Consider the following 14391-nt stretch of genomic DNA (forward strand, 5'->3'; position numbering starts at 1 on the left):
AATATAAGCATCTGTGTGTTTATTTTATAAGTGGACTTCGGGAATGAGGGGGCTTGGCGGGACCCAGAGGGAAACTCTCCAGCTATACACATGAGTTATTTTAACTTTGGGAGTTGTTCATTAAAGGAAGGAAAATATCTTTTTTACACTAATTTCCTGTTGAAGTGAAAAGTCAAACTGAGCTACAAAGTCATTTTAACTCAAGTGTATCTAGTTAACCTATGTCTAGTGTTATGAAATGTATCCACTAATTGTCAGAGGACATTTGGAGATGAAAACAGAGGGACCAGCAGAGTTGGTAGAGTGACTAGCGTGCATGAGGCTCTGGGTCCAGCTCCAGTGCTGCATAAACATGCGCACACACAAACACACAGACACGGAAACCGACATGGAATAAATAAATATACTGTGTAAATGTATAATTTTAATTTTAAAAACTGTCACTTTTAACTGTTTGGGGACTTGTGTTTAACAGTCGGTGATAGCACAAAACCAGTGATGTCTTTGGTGACTTACAATCTGGACTTGAACCTTGTTGATTTTCTGGCTTACTTTGAACTCCATGGAAGAACATTTTTTTCCTGCTGCTCTGAGTGTTCAGTCTCTGCTACAGAGCATTGGGCCAACAATCTCCTGCTGCCCTGGTCTGCCTCCCTAATAAAGGGCATACTCAGGGGGAATAGACAGGGGTTTCTCCTTCCCTTTGTGAGGGCAGAGGGACCCTCATCTCTTTTGGTTTTCCTCTTGAGGAGAGAATTCACCACATCAGTGTCGTTTCCAACACATCTGCCTTGCAATTCCTCCTGGGGCCATTTCCATGCTGGCCTTGCTTTGGGCCAGTCCCAGGCCTCCAGTGGCAGGTGCCCACAGTGTGACATGCACCCATTGGGCAGGATGCTCTCTGAGGGACACCCTACTGTTAACCTCGCAGGGCTGAAAGTGCCTCCATGTAAGCTCATGAGGACTCTCTTTGGGTAGCATTTGTTCACTCTCAAAGTTCTAGCTGCCTTTCAAACCCTGAGCCTTGAGGACCTTGCTTCTGACAGGGAGTTTGGAAGTCCTCCCAAGGTGGTGGATGGAAAGGGGCCCTGCTGATACTGTGCTGCTATAACAGAATACCACAAACTGGGTGATTTATGAAGAAAAAAAAAAGCTGTCACATTTCTAGAGTCTAGGTGATCCATTAGAAGATGGGATGGAACCATATTTGCAGGGTCTTCTTCCTGCATAAGCCCATGGTGGACATAAAGAGGGCAACAGTGTCATCCATGCAAAAGCCAGAGAGAAAGGGCCTGGAGAAGAGAGAGGCAAGGGCACCACACTCATCCTTCTATTAGGAACTCGTTCCTATGGTAGAGGTATGATCTTTTCATGAGGGCACAACCCTCATGGCCTGATGACCTCTTAGAGGGCTCAGCCTGGTTACCTTGAAGCTTTGCACCTTTCCTGGAACTCACTTGGTAGCCCAGGCTGGCCTCGAACTCACAGAGATCTGCCTGGCTCTGCCTCCCGAGTGCTGGGATTAAAGGTGTGAGCCACCACCACCCCGTGCCTTGAAGCTTTGAAGAGAACCACAGCACTAGTGAGGTCTGTGCCTCCCACCAGCTCTTCCAGGTACAAGGGCATTTCAGCAGCTGGGCACTGCTCATCCTGGGTCTCCTTTCCTACACGGGAAGTTCCATCTAGACCTTCTTTGTGGGAATTAGCTGGGCTAGCCGGGATGGCACACATTTTCTTTGAATCTAGTTGACTTGACTCTGAGCAGACCTGCCCTAGTCCTTGGCAACAGTAAGGACTTAAGGTGGACACACAGAGAGAGGTCCGTGGTGGGGTAAGTGGTTAAACATTTGGAACACTTGGGATAGCTGACTAACTTCATAGCACAGGCCTGTCATCCGGCACTTGGGAGGTAGAGGGAGGAGGAGATAAGTGGTTCAAAGTCATCCTTGCCTACATTCTAAGTTCCAGACAGACCAGGCTACAGGAGACCCTGCCTCGTGAGAGATAATAAACAACTGTAGTGAGCTATGCCTTGTGGCCTATTTGTCACGAAGACCTCACAGGTTCTGTGTCTCCCCTCTCCCCACAGGCCGCTGGAACGCTCTAGTGAAGATGTGGACATAATCTTCACACGACTGAAAGAAGTGAAAGCTTTTGAGAAATTTCACCCAAACCTCCTTCATCAGATGTGTCTATGCGGCTATTATGAGAACCTGGAAAAAGGGATAACATGTAAGCCCTGCGACGCCTGTGCCGTGTTCTCACGTGTGGCTTGTGCTCATCCGTGGTACAGTGTAGGGACAGATAGCATCCACAGAGTCGGTATGGCAGATACTTGAGCTTCCAAGTGAGCTGGCATTTCTCTCCCCTGGGTTTCTTCTGCTCTTCACTCCTATGTTCGCAGCCTGGACATGGTTACCCCCACCCCCAGGGCACCCCCGCTTTCTAGATGGGCTCGGAAGGACAGACTGACACATTCATGTAGCTGTATCCTTAAAGGTTCAAGTAATCATCTTCTTTAATCCAGGAAGGACGTTACTCTGGGCTGTAAACGAAGCTTTCTTATCTAATCTGTTGGTTATGTTTTGAACGAACCTCAGTAATAAACATTATTTATCCAGGTGTGAATTGGGGGCAGAGAGAATTAGTCAATAGGGTAGATGCTGCATCTCTGAAGTATTTTTCTTTTCATTAAGAAAGCAGCGTCAGCTGGGCGGTGGTGGCGCACACCTTTACTCCCAGCACTCGGGAGGCAGAGCCAGGCGGATCTCTGTGAGTTTAAGGCCAGCCTGGTCTACAGAGCGAGATCCAGGACAGGCACCAAAACTACATGGAGAAACCCTGTCTCGGAAAACAAAACAAACAAATAGATAGATAGATAGATAGATAGATAGATAGATAGATAGATAGATAGATAGATAAAGCAAGCAAGCAAGCAAGCAAGCAAGCAGCGTCTCCCCATTTCTAGGTACGCTTTATGCTGCACTAACAGAATACTTCCATCCAACTGCCCTGAATAACCAATGACTCATTCAAGGAAAAAAAAAAGTTCCTCCTCATCTATGAAAGCCCTGAGGTGAGATGATTCATGGCTGGTAGAGAAGAGCCTCTGGTTCCCCTAGCCTCCCCATGCACCTCAGGGGTTGGCTTGTGCCTCAGGCAGCTCAGCTAGTGGAGATAGTCTGTGTCCACAGCACATATCCTTGTAGCACGAATCCTTAAAGGTCTTATTAATGAAAATAAACCTGGAGCAAGGTATTGGGGTGAACACTGGAAGATCAGAGAAGCAGAATAAGCCACAGCCAACTCACCTTGCCGATTCCTTAGCTGATCCTGTTTCCTCAGACTGGAAACCTCTGAGTCCTCATTCAGATGGATCTCAGCTGAACTGCTTCTCAAAAGCCTAGAAGCTTAACCAGGCTTCCTGGTTTTCATGCCTTATATAACTTTCTGCTTTCTCCCCTCACTTCCTGGGATTAAAGGCTCACTTCCTGGGATTAAAGGCGTGAGTGACCATACCTGGCTGTTTCCAGTGTGGCTTTAAACTCACAGAGATCTGGATGGATCTCTGCCTCCCAAGTGATAGGCTTAAAGGCATGTGTGCCACCATTTTCTGGCCTCTATATCTAGTGGCTGTTCTGTTCTCTGACCCCAAATAAGTTTATTAGGGCATACAATATTTTGGGGAACACAATATCACCACATATCCTCATTATTTCTTCTGAGTTCCCTAGCAGACTTCCTGTGCTGTGTCATTGGCCAAAGCTGTACCCCATGGCTAAAATCTAGACCAATCATTGGTAAAGCTGATGAGATGTCCTGGATTGATTAGAACAATCTTCACCATGCTGGTGGGGCTAGGGTAGGAACTCTTGGACAAGTCCTGTGGACAAGGGTGTGAACTTGCATAAAAATCTTCTTGGTTGAGGAAGAGTGCATGCATGTGTGCTCTGGGTGGGAAAGCCGGGGCGGCATCTTAGCAGAAAACCTAGGAAATTAGCAACAAAAGTCACCTATCATCCCCAGACCCAGAGCTGACTGATAACATTCAGTATGTGTCCACTGAAGTGTTTTCCCAGGTCTACACAAAAGTGGTCACGACAGGAGAGATGGCTCAGTGGTTAAGAGCACTTGGTGCTCTTTGGAAAGGTTGGTTCCTGGCACCCACTTGGGCAGCTCACAACCCACACAATTCCAGCCCCTGGGGCTCTCACATTTTCTTCTGACCAATGCAGACATGTGTGAACAGAGCATACACACACACACACACACACACACACACACACACACACACACACACTGAAATAAATCTTAACATACTCTACATATATAATTTTCAAACCAGCATATGTACTTTTCTTACTGATGTCAGTAACTGTGTTCTTTGGTGGGGGCCGTTTCTGTTTCTTACAGCCGTTTGGAAACAGATCTTGTGTGTAACGGGAATTGGATTACATCTGTAACTCGAAGTGAGTCACAGAGGCTGGGAGCAGTTGTCCCTGGAAAGGCCAGTGCGAGCTCGTCACCCGCCTTTTCCTCTGTCCCTGTGCTTCCTGGCTGCCCTCACTGTCTGTACCTCTCCACAACACACCCACTCAGAGGGCTCAGAGCACAATTGTTGCCATGGCCCCCTGAAGCTGCCTCTTAGGCCCTGCGTACCAGCCCTGCCAGGCCTTGGCTGGCCCCTCAACTGGGCTTTGATTTCAGTAAGCCACTTGCTTGACCTCTAATCATAAATCTGAAAAACAACAGGCAAAGATCGAGTTGTTCCCTGGGGTTCCTTAGTTGCAATATTTAAGAGGAGAGCTGGTTTGCATGAGATTTTGGAGGAGAATTTCAGAGTAACTTTTTCTTTTTTTAAATAAAAGATTGATTTTATTTTTTTCCTTTGTGTGTGTGTGTGTGTGTGTGTGTGTGTGTGTGTGTGTGTGTGTGTACTACATGTGTGTGAGAGCCCACTGAGTTCAGAGGAGGGTATTGTGTTCCCTGGAGCTGCAGTTTCAGGTAGTTGTCCAACTAGGGTGCTGGGAACTGAACCCTGATCCTCTGGAAGAACAGTAAGTGCTCTTAGCTGCTGAGCCATCTTTCCTGCCCTACAGATGACTTCCCAAGGTCTACTCATTACGTCATATGGGACCTAATATCTGAACGGCTTTTCTCTGAGATTACAAACTCAGAGACAATGCTGGTTCAGAAACTTCTGGTGAGGATCATAGCTAAATGTCTATGTGTAGTAGATTCAGAAAATAAACAAAAAGGCAATAACTCAGTCTTTACAATTTTATAAATAAAATAAGCCATCCATTGGTTAGTTTAAAAGGAAACACGCTATTCTAGAAAACACATTACATGCATTCATTTATTTATTAACCTATTGACAGAGTCTCGCTATGCCCCTTGGGCAGGCCACAAACTCATGTTCCTCTTGCCTTAGCCTTCTGAGTGCTGGGATTGTGGGTGTGCCACCACAGTGGTTTTGCCTTTAATGCAGATCTGTGAAGTTGGGTGGCATAGTGTGGCAAGTCATGGAATGCTTTCCCCATGTAGAGTCACAGTTTTCCAAGAATCACAATGCAGTCAAGTGTATGCAAGGTAAATCACACAGAATGTTAGTAAATTATTATGGTCAGTGCTTTGTGTTGCCCTGGCTGTCCTGGTACCCACCAGGCTGGCCTCAAACTCACAGAGCTCTGCCTGCCTCTGCCTCCCAAGTGTCGAGATTAAAGGCTTGTATCACTATGTTGGGCCAATGGATCTTACCACTGTCAGGATGATCCGTTAGCTATTGCAGCTCAGTGTCTGGGAGTGTTCTGTCGACAGGGTATCTGCTTCCGATGATGTTCAATCTCTAGGATAAGCTTTGTGGGTGGATGGCATGAGGGAAGCCATGTTGTATTCCTGGGGGAATAGATGAGGCAAAGGTGAGAATAAGCCATGCTTGTAATACCCAGTGAAGATCTGCCAGGTCATACAGACAGACAAACCTGTACGTGGTGTGTTTACAACATTGTTTCTTTTCCAGTATTTCGTCAAGGAGACATTGGAACCAACTGGTATGCTGTGCTAGCCGGGTCTTTGGATGTGAAAGTTTCTGAGACCAGCAGTCACCAGGTAATCTACTTTGACATTTAAACAACAGTGATAGATGCATTGCTGCTGCTGTTTTTAGTTGTTTTTTTTTTTTTTTTTATTTTGGATAATTTCATACATGAGCACTGTATTTCCACCATTTCCGCCCCGCTTCCCATTCCAATTCCTTGTGTCTTCCCCCAGCTCCTTCTCAAATTCTTGACCTTGTCTGTCACGTTAGTTTTTAGATACATTTTCAAATCTACTTCCCCATGTTAAGAGTTTGTTGAATTCCTTTGATTAGTCATGTCCCAAACATACATTGAAAGTCTTGTGTGAGTGAGCTTGTTGGAACGTTCAGTGCAGGAATGCACTGGCTGGCTGTCTCCTGGGAGGTGCAAACACTCCACCACGGTGTGATAGACAGTTTCATCATTGCTGTACAAGGTGAGGGTGTGCACCAGGCGAAGAATGTTTCCTGTCTCCCCTGTGTTGTGACTTTTCTTCATATCACTGGCCCCCATCAGCGTCCTAGGAGCTCCAGGGATGAGGGAAAGTGGCTGAAGTAGGTACCCCGAAAAACCTCTCCTTCCTAAGTTAGGGTGGTGGCTCAGGCAGGAGAACGTGTGCTGTGCAGATACGAAGACCTGGGTTCGGAGGCCCAGCATCCACTTAGAAGCCTGGCATAGCCACATCCATCTGTAGTCCCAGTTCTCAGAGGGAGGCAGAGACCAGCCAATCCCCGGAGCATACTGGCCCATGAATTGATGAGTTCCAGACTCAAGGAGAGACCCTGGTTCAAAGAATAAGGTGGAGCACAGTTGCGGAAGACAGCCAACACTGAACACCTCTGGCCTCCATACAAAAGTATATACGTGCACACACACACATAGGCACTCATGCATAAACACCACACACACACACACACACACACACACACACACACACACTCTAAATGTGTAAGAGACAGTTTCTGAGCCTTTCTGGCAACACACTTCAAATGGGAAAATATTGGTTATTCTAAATTTGAGATTTACATTTTGTAGGGACTTGTGGGCAATCATTCTCTTAAAAAAATTCATTTATTTTTAGTGTGTGTGTGTGTGTGTGTGTATGTGTGTGTTGCCTGCATATACGCCTATGCACTACATGCATGCTTGGTGTTAGAAGAGGTCAAAAGTGGGCATCAGATCCCCTGGAACTAGAGTTACAAATGGTTGTGAGTCACCATGTGGGCCCTGGGAACTGAACCCAGGGTCCTCTGCAAGAGCAGCAAGTGCTCTTAACCACTGAGCCGTCTGTCTAGCCCCCAGTCACCCTCCAAAAACTGTGGTGGCATCCGAAAAGACTGGTGGTGGAGTGGGATTTGGAACACAGTTGGTTTCCCGTGTGGGGTCCACTGTTGTGCATGGCTGCTTTCTCTCTGGTGCCCCGTCACCCTGTCCCAGGGCATTTCCCATGTGTGGCAGTGCAGAGACCCCACCAGACACGGCCTCCAGCCATGCGTCTCATGCCTCCCAGCTGTGTTGGCTCATCCCCCATTCTCTCTCAGGACTGATTTTCCTTGGATTTCAGAGAAGGCGTTGACTTTCATCAGCTGCCTCAGTTTCCCAGTGGGTCTGAAAACAGTTGGTTTTTTTGCATAGCCGTCCGTAGCAGGCAGTGTTCTAAGCACTTAAGAGGTCTTGCTTTACTCTTGGAACCCCCACATAACCCATGAATTAGGTCGTATTCCTGTTTCCCCAAGTGGTTAAACAACTTAGTCTAAGTGATGTATTATACGTAGAAATTAAGGGAGCTAGGGTTCACACACAAGCAGTCCGGCAGCTGGCCACATATTGTAAATCACTGCTCTGTGCAGTTTGACTGAAAGGAAACATGGAGATGGCTAGGGAAGCAGTCCAGTTGGTAGAGAGCTTGCCTCGTTTGCAGGAAGCCCAGGGTTTGATTCCCAGTACATATGAATGGGATGTGGTGTACATAATTCTAGGTAGAGGCAGGGCGATCAGGAGTTCAAGGTCCATGCTGAGGTACATGGAGAGTTTAGGGCCAGCCTGACCTACCGGAGACTCTAAGAAGGAGAAGAAAGCAAAATGATGAACTATTACCCCCTTCACATACTCGAATGCACACACACTCACGTATATGCACATACTTACACTCACACACACTTACACACATTCATGTACACAGGTATACACACACACACACACACACACACACACACACACACACACACACACACACGTGCACTGTAGCTGCTGTCCTGATGGGCACATACAAGGGCATCTCTGCTTAGAGCTTCTTGGTGCTCATCCTGCCTAGGGGCCTTCTGCATAGATGTGCCACAGAAGGACCTTGAGGAGGGTTGTTTGTAGGTCCCTCTTGCTCTTTGAATTGGCCCTGAATAAGTCTTGATGGAGAAAGAAGAGAGTTGGAAGAGAAAGGGAAGAAGGAAGTGAGGATTAAGGAGAGAGGAGGGGAAGAAGGGCAGCTGTGCCCGAGGGAGTGAAGAGCGAGGCAGAGGTGACGGGCTGACACGCTGCTGCTTTGGCAGGAGATGTGGTGGGGTTGAAATAATATGAGAGCAGCGTCTTCAGGAATCTTGTCCTGTACCAACGGGAGAGCCCCAGGGGCTCCTAGCAGGGAAGAGCCAAGTAACACTTTGCTATTAGCTGTGGAGTTTTACACTTTAATGTAATAGAATTTAATTGTAGGTTTTAAATCTATAATTCTTTGGACTGGAGACATGGCTCAGAGGCTAAGTGCACTGCCTGTTTTTTTCAGAGGTCATGAGTTCAATTCCTAGCAACTACATGGTGGCTCACAGCCATCTGTAATGAGATCTGGTGCCCTCTTCTGGTGTGCAGGCATACATGCACACCAGAAGATAGAACACTGTATACATAACAAACAAATCTTTTATAAAAAAATCTGTATTTTTGGCCTTAAACCAATGCAGAAAACTTTTCGAAGCTAGGCTTGGCCTCCTAGTCTCCTAAATTATGGGAAATTATTAGCTTTATACTGATGCTTGCTTACTGAATCCTTTACATACTCCATCCCATAAGCTTGAACCAGTTTTCTGGATTTAATCACATCACTGGGATACAAAGAAGAAGAGGGACCCCGATTCTACCTGTTCTAGGATGTAGCCAGAGACAGATAGGGGGCCCAGGCTCTCAGGCTGCACAAGGTCCTAGCTGTGAGCCAGGAAGACTCTAAAGAGAGTGAGCAAGATGGCTGCCCCTTCTTCCCCTAGGCTTCCTGGAAAGAAGAAGTGTTGGGTAGGGGGAGCCCCATCTACCTGGGCTGGCTCTGAGGTGGGCACTGGTCCCCTGCCTAGTAGCAGCGGGGGGCCAACCTGCCTGATTGCTGGGGGTGGGGGCGTGGAGGGATGGGAGGGAGATGAGACACAGAGTGACTGACTTTGAGGAACTGGCTCCCAGGTTCACAGGGCTTGGCAAACCCAACCTCCTAGGGCAGCTGTCCTGAGTGTGGGTGGGGTGAAGTTGGGGGGTGTGGGTGGGAGAGGGGTGGAGGTAAGAGTTGATGGAGGCTGAAAACTGACTTCTTTCTTCTGTGGGAAACCCCAAGGGAAACGTATTTGTTCTTAAGAACAACTGATTGGGAGAAGGCCCACCTACTTTGGGAAGGGTAATTTACTTTCTTTGAAGTTTATTTCTGGGTAGCAAGATGAGTCACCAGGTTAAAATGCTTGTTAAGCAAGCCTAGAGAAGCCAGTTTGTCTCTGGGACCTATGCAAAAGGGGGAATGGACTCCACAGAGTTGTGCTCTGACCTCCTCCACATGTGTCCTCTGGTGTGTTTGTGTCCCCCTCAAATAATACATAATTGAATACATTTAAATTTTATTTACTGTAATAGTAATCACATCCAAAAAGTTTTTACAACATCTAGTGTTAGACCAAACAAATGGTCAACAGGTTTGCCTGGAAAATCTTTTATTTTATACCACTCTATCCCTTACACCTGTGTGCACTGACTGGCTTTCTTAGCATTTGCTTGGATAGGAGACTCCCCGATAATGGTCCCAACTCTCCTGGGACCACAGAGGTGCATACCAATTTTGGGTTCGGGTCTAACATAGTCCAAAGTCTACATTCTTCCCGCCGCCCACACAGGAAGAAAGGTAGGTGGTGAGTTAGGGGTGGGAAGTAATGAAAGAGGAAGAAATGGTTACCAGGGATTGAAGGAGAACTGGGAGAGGATAGAAGGAGCTGTGTTCGGAGTCAAGTCCTCCAGAGAGGGCAGGGCAGCCTTTCTCTGCTAGCCTGTGTCTCCATTTTCTCTCTCTAAGACCCTCTCTCTCTGTTGCTTGTCTGTCTTCTCCCTAAGTCAGAAGGGACACAGAGACAAGTTCCCAAAAGCACCCGGAGTTTCAGCTCAGCTGCTTTCTGGGCCAGAACAGTTAAGAGCAAGAATGGCTTCTGGATCAGGAGCGCCACCTACAGGCAGCTGGGCACTGTGCATCCTACGGGCATCTCAACGGCCACACCCTGCACACACCTTTTGCTCTCTTGATTCATTTTATCCCACTGATGTGCTGATGGGGCTTATGTCCTGGACCATGATGGGTGCCTGAAGGGATGGGGAGAAGGAAGAAGTCAAAGTGAGGCCAGCTAGGAGCACAGTTGTTGGGAGAAGCAGCTTCCCCTTGGGGCTCCCCCAGCCACTCTTCTGCGTGTGATGCCAGCTCAGAGCCCTAGCCCCTCACCTCCACACCCAGCCACTCTTCCTTGAATACCTCCTAGATATAGCAATACCAGCTAACCCAGTGTGGCCCTGCATTTCACAGGACACCCGGGCTGGAGTGGGATGAATAAGGGGCAGCAGGTTACAGCAGAGGTGAAATCGTTACAAGGGATGTTGGTGGGTTGTGTGCACAGCTGGGAGAAAGGAAGGACCCTGACTTGGGTGAAGAAGTGGGGGGTGGTGCCCCTGAAGAGACGGGTCCGGGTTCTGACGTAGTGTTTCTTATACTACACATTTATTGGGTGTTATTGATTTGATACCCCTTTTCTGAAAAATTACCGAATTTTATGTAGTGATCAGGAGCTAGGGATGCACATATAAGTATTCTATTTGCCTCATAAACTCCTATTGCCTTCCTGAGCATTCTATATGCTATATCTTCTTTCCCATCACTCACATTTGTGCTCACTAGCTTATGAACACAGCCTCTTCCTCACTGTATGCTTGGTGTAGATGGGTTTTCTTGAATTCTTTGGGCCCTAGGATGTAGGCTGGACTCGATTTTCATTGGTGGTGTCCCCCACACAAATGGTAGGAACCCTCATTGTTTACATGGCCTGTTCCCAACATTGGGTTGCACCCACTCAAGGGTGGACTCATGTGCTGTGTCATGCGTGGCCACAGAGAAAGCAGGGTCTCCTTAGGATGACAGAGTGGGGAGCTGAAGCGCTAGAGGCCACTGGGATTCCTGTCATCCCTGTGCCCTTTCTTTGAGATCTCAGTAAAGAACTCCACTGATCCCACATTGTAAAAAGTGTGGAAATACTCAGGGAATGAGTGGGTCTGTCAGCTTCGGGCCCGCTGTTATGTGGGGAAGATTGAAGACAGACCACTGGACTTCAGACCACAGGATGGCTTACCTCCGGCCACAGGCTCCGTCCCACTGATCAGCTTAGCAGCCACCTGGGTGAGGGTGTGTGTGGGGGGTTACAGCTGGGGAGGGAGAGGTAGGAACCACTGGCAACCACCTCACTCTATCTCCAAATGACACAAAACCCCATTGAGAGCCACACAGCTCAATACTCAACCAGTTCCATTCTTCCTTTCCCTGCGGGACCCCAGAGCCACACCCTGCTTCTGCAGCCTTGCTGTCTGGACAGCGGCCTTCCCCCAGCCCAAGGCTTTCAGAGCAGCCTGGATGAAGAGAGAAAGCCCCAGGATGGGATGGCAGGGACATGATCCACCACCCAGGGAGCTCTCCGGGGAGCTGATGCCCTTGCTCCCATTTTCACATTTCTCCCTTGAAAGCATGTTTGCCCTAAGAATTCTGGGAAATGCTGCTGTTCACCCTGTGCTGAGGAGCTTTCAGAGACCTGTGAACCCTCATGCCTACCTTTGCGTATACTGTGTTTATTCCTCTATAACATCAAACAAAACCCGGGCTCGCTGCAATGTGCTGTCAGAGGCGTGCCTCCTAGCTTCTCAGACAGCCTTCCTGCCTTTATTGCTTTTGCTATCCTATGAAACTTTGGCCAACAACAAGGGGACATGCCCACAGGCAGCATCCCTGTCTAACACTGTACCTCCAGGAACATCCTACCCAGGATACACAGGCCTGCAGAGCCCATCACCAAAACCCAGCTCCGGAACCTCATGTACTTTCAGGCCTGCTTACTTAGGCTGGATAGTCCCACTTGAGTGAACTAGAGGGGTGTGTTTTTTCATTAATATGTTAGTGGATTAGGGCTGGAAATGAACAGTATAGCAGGTTACAAACAAGAAATATTAATACACCTTAAACAGGCTTATAAACCTCATTACATCAGACAACAGCACCCAACGTGTGTGTGTGTGTGTGTGTGTGTGTGTGTGTGTGTGACTGTGTGAGGTCCGATTTTTCCCTGCAGATTTATAGTTGAAGAGACTTTATGGAATAACAAATATCTAAATCTAAATGATATTTAAACTAATCTAGAAACATCCAAAGTATGACAAATTTCCTAAAGACTGCTGACAGAATTTCAAGTTTCAGAACTAGGGAATGGTGGTTTACAATGTCATCAAAGCCTTGCTTCTCTGTAAAGGACACTTACCTCACTGTTGTCTTCATGTGCTACAAATCCAGCAGCGAAATTCTGAGGTCTCCTCGTGGCACTTGGTTGGGTATGAGTGTGCGCAGTTAGACACCTGTAAACTGAAGCCAATAGGTCCTGCCTTAGTGAGCCGATGTATATAAGACACTATAAAGTACAAATCTGGGGCTCTCTGGTGACTAATAAAAAGTTGGTTGCCTAGAAGGGAGAGCTGCTGGCTGCCAGGCTGCCAGGCTGTGGGCTGCCAGGCTGCAATGCTAACACTGGTCACGAGAGGGCAGTGTTAGAACATGGAAAGCAGGAATGCAGCTCAGTATATGAAACTGCAGGCGTTTTTAATTTTTAGCCATTTCACTGGAGCAGAGAATCAGGGCTGCACTTGGCCTTGGCCTTCACTACAGCCCACCCCCTCATCTGTCACTGCGCCGTTATCTGGCACCACTTTACTCTGGTTTTAGAAAAAAGGCCTCTTAGTGTTCTTCTCTCTAAGGTCAACTAGTGGCCCTGTAGTCGTCCCTGCCTTTGCCTTTACAGCAAAGATGCTTTTGTGAGTCGCATTTTTGTGTATCCGATTTGAGGTACAGCTATCACCATCCCCCAACCCACCCCCACTCCCGGTTCGTCACTCACTCACTCGGTCCTTTCACCTTGCTTTTGTTTTCAGTGACGTCACCATTTGGGGGAGACGTTTGTCAGGCATGTTTCTGAACAGGTTCTGGAAGCCCAGGGAATGTGAACGGTGCCAAGCAGGCGGTGGTTGCTCTTCATCGCTGACTCCTGTCTGCTCTGGCTGTGGCTGCGCTGATTGTTAGGACCAGATTTTTTTAATTGACTTAGCATTCTGCACAACTCACCGTACATAGTTTCATTGCTATGTATTCTTTGTCTGGGTGACACAGGACCGGTTGGATAGGCTCTCGGGCTCAGTGTGTGTGGCCTCCTGATTGGTTAGAAATGCCCACACCAGTGCATCTTCTGCAAGCCATCCCTAGCCAGCTTGTCTGATGTCCCTCAGTTGCCTGAGAAGCTCATTCCAGGGACATGCTCTAAAAGGAACCGGCCTAGCTGTTGCTGTTTGGCAGAAAACACATTGGACTCAGAAGTATTTTACCTTCCTGCTCGGCAGTAAATCCTTTTGACATGTGTACAGTTGGATGCCTTGACAGACTCTGAAATTGGGTTCCATCCAATTTTATTACTTAAAAGTGCTTAGAGGACTCAATAAATTCCAGGAGCAACTTCAAGCTCATGAGCTAAATGCAAGAGCTTTGAAACTTAATGGTAAGTAAGGCTGAAAAAGAACATTGTAAAACATTTGCTTTGTAAGAATTTAGGCTATCTACACACTTAAAGATAATCCAACCCAAGTGCGACTATTAAGTCTTGGCTCACTAATATGGAAATGAATGAAGTCTGACTAATTAAAAGCCCCCATAACTTTTTTGGAGGGAGAGATGACGGTTGTTTTTTGTTTGTTTTTTTTTTTCATCCAGGGCTCGCTAGACAGCCCCGGT

At 47.5% G+C, this 14391-nt stretch overlaps 1 protein-coding gene across 4 annotated transcripts in view; it reads left to right on the forward strand.

Moving 5' to 3' along the window:
* Rapgef4 (Rap guanine nucleotide exchange factor 4) overlaps positions 1-14391 on the forward strand; it is a 269226-nt gene that overhangs the window by 39131 nt on the left and 215704 nt on the right. For all 4 annotated transcript variants that reach the window (XR_004944679.1, XR_004944680.1, XM_036183312.1 and 1 more), the window contains exons 2-3: positions 2090-2232; positions 6023-6111. Coding sequence is in view for 2 of the 4 variants with exons in the window: in XM_036183312.1 (XP_036039205.1) it covers positions 2090-2232; positions 6023-6111 (232 nt within the window). In the remaining 2 variants the exon portion in view is untranslated. The remainder of the gene's footprint in view (positions 1-2089; positions 2233-6022; positions 6112-14391) is intronic.

Source organism: Onychomys torridus, chromosome 4 (genome assembly GCF_903995425.1).
Source record: "Onychomys torridus chromosome 4, mOncTor1.1, whole genome shotgun sequence".
NCBI classification, from domain to species: domain Eukaryota; kingdom Metazoa; phylum Chordata; class Mammalia; order Rodentia; family Cricetidae; genus Onychomys; species Onychomys torridus.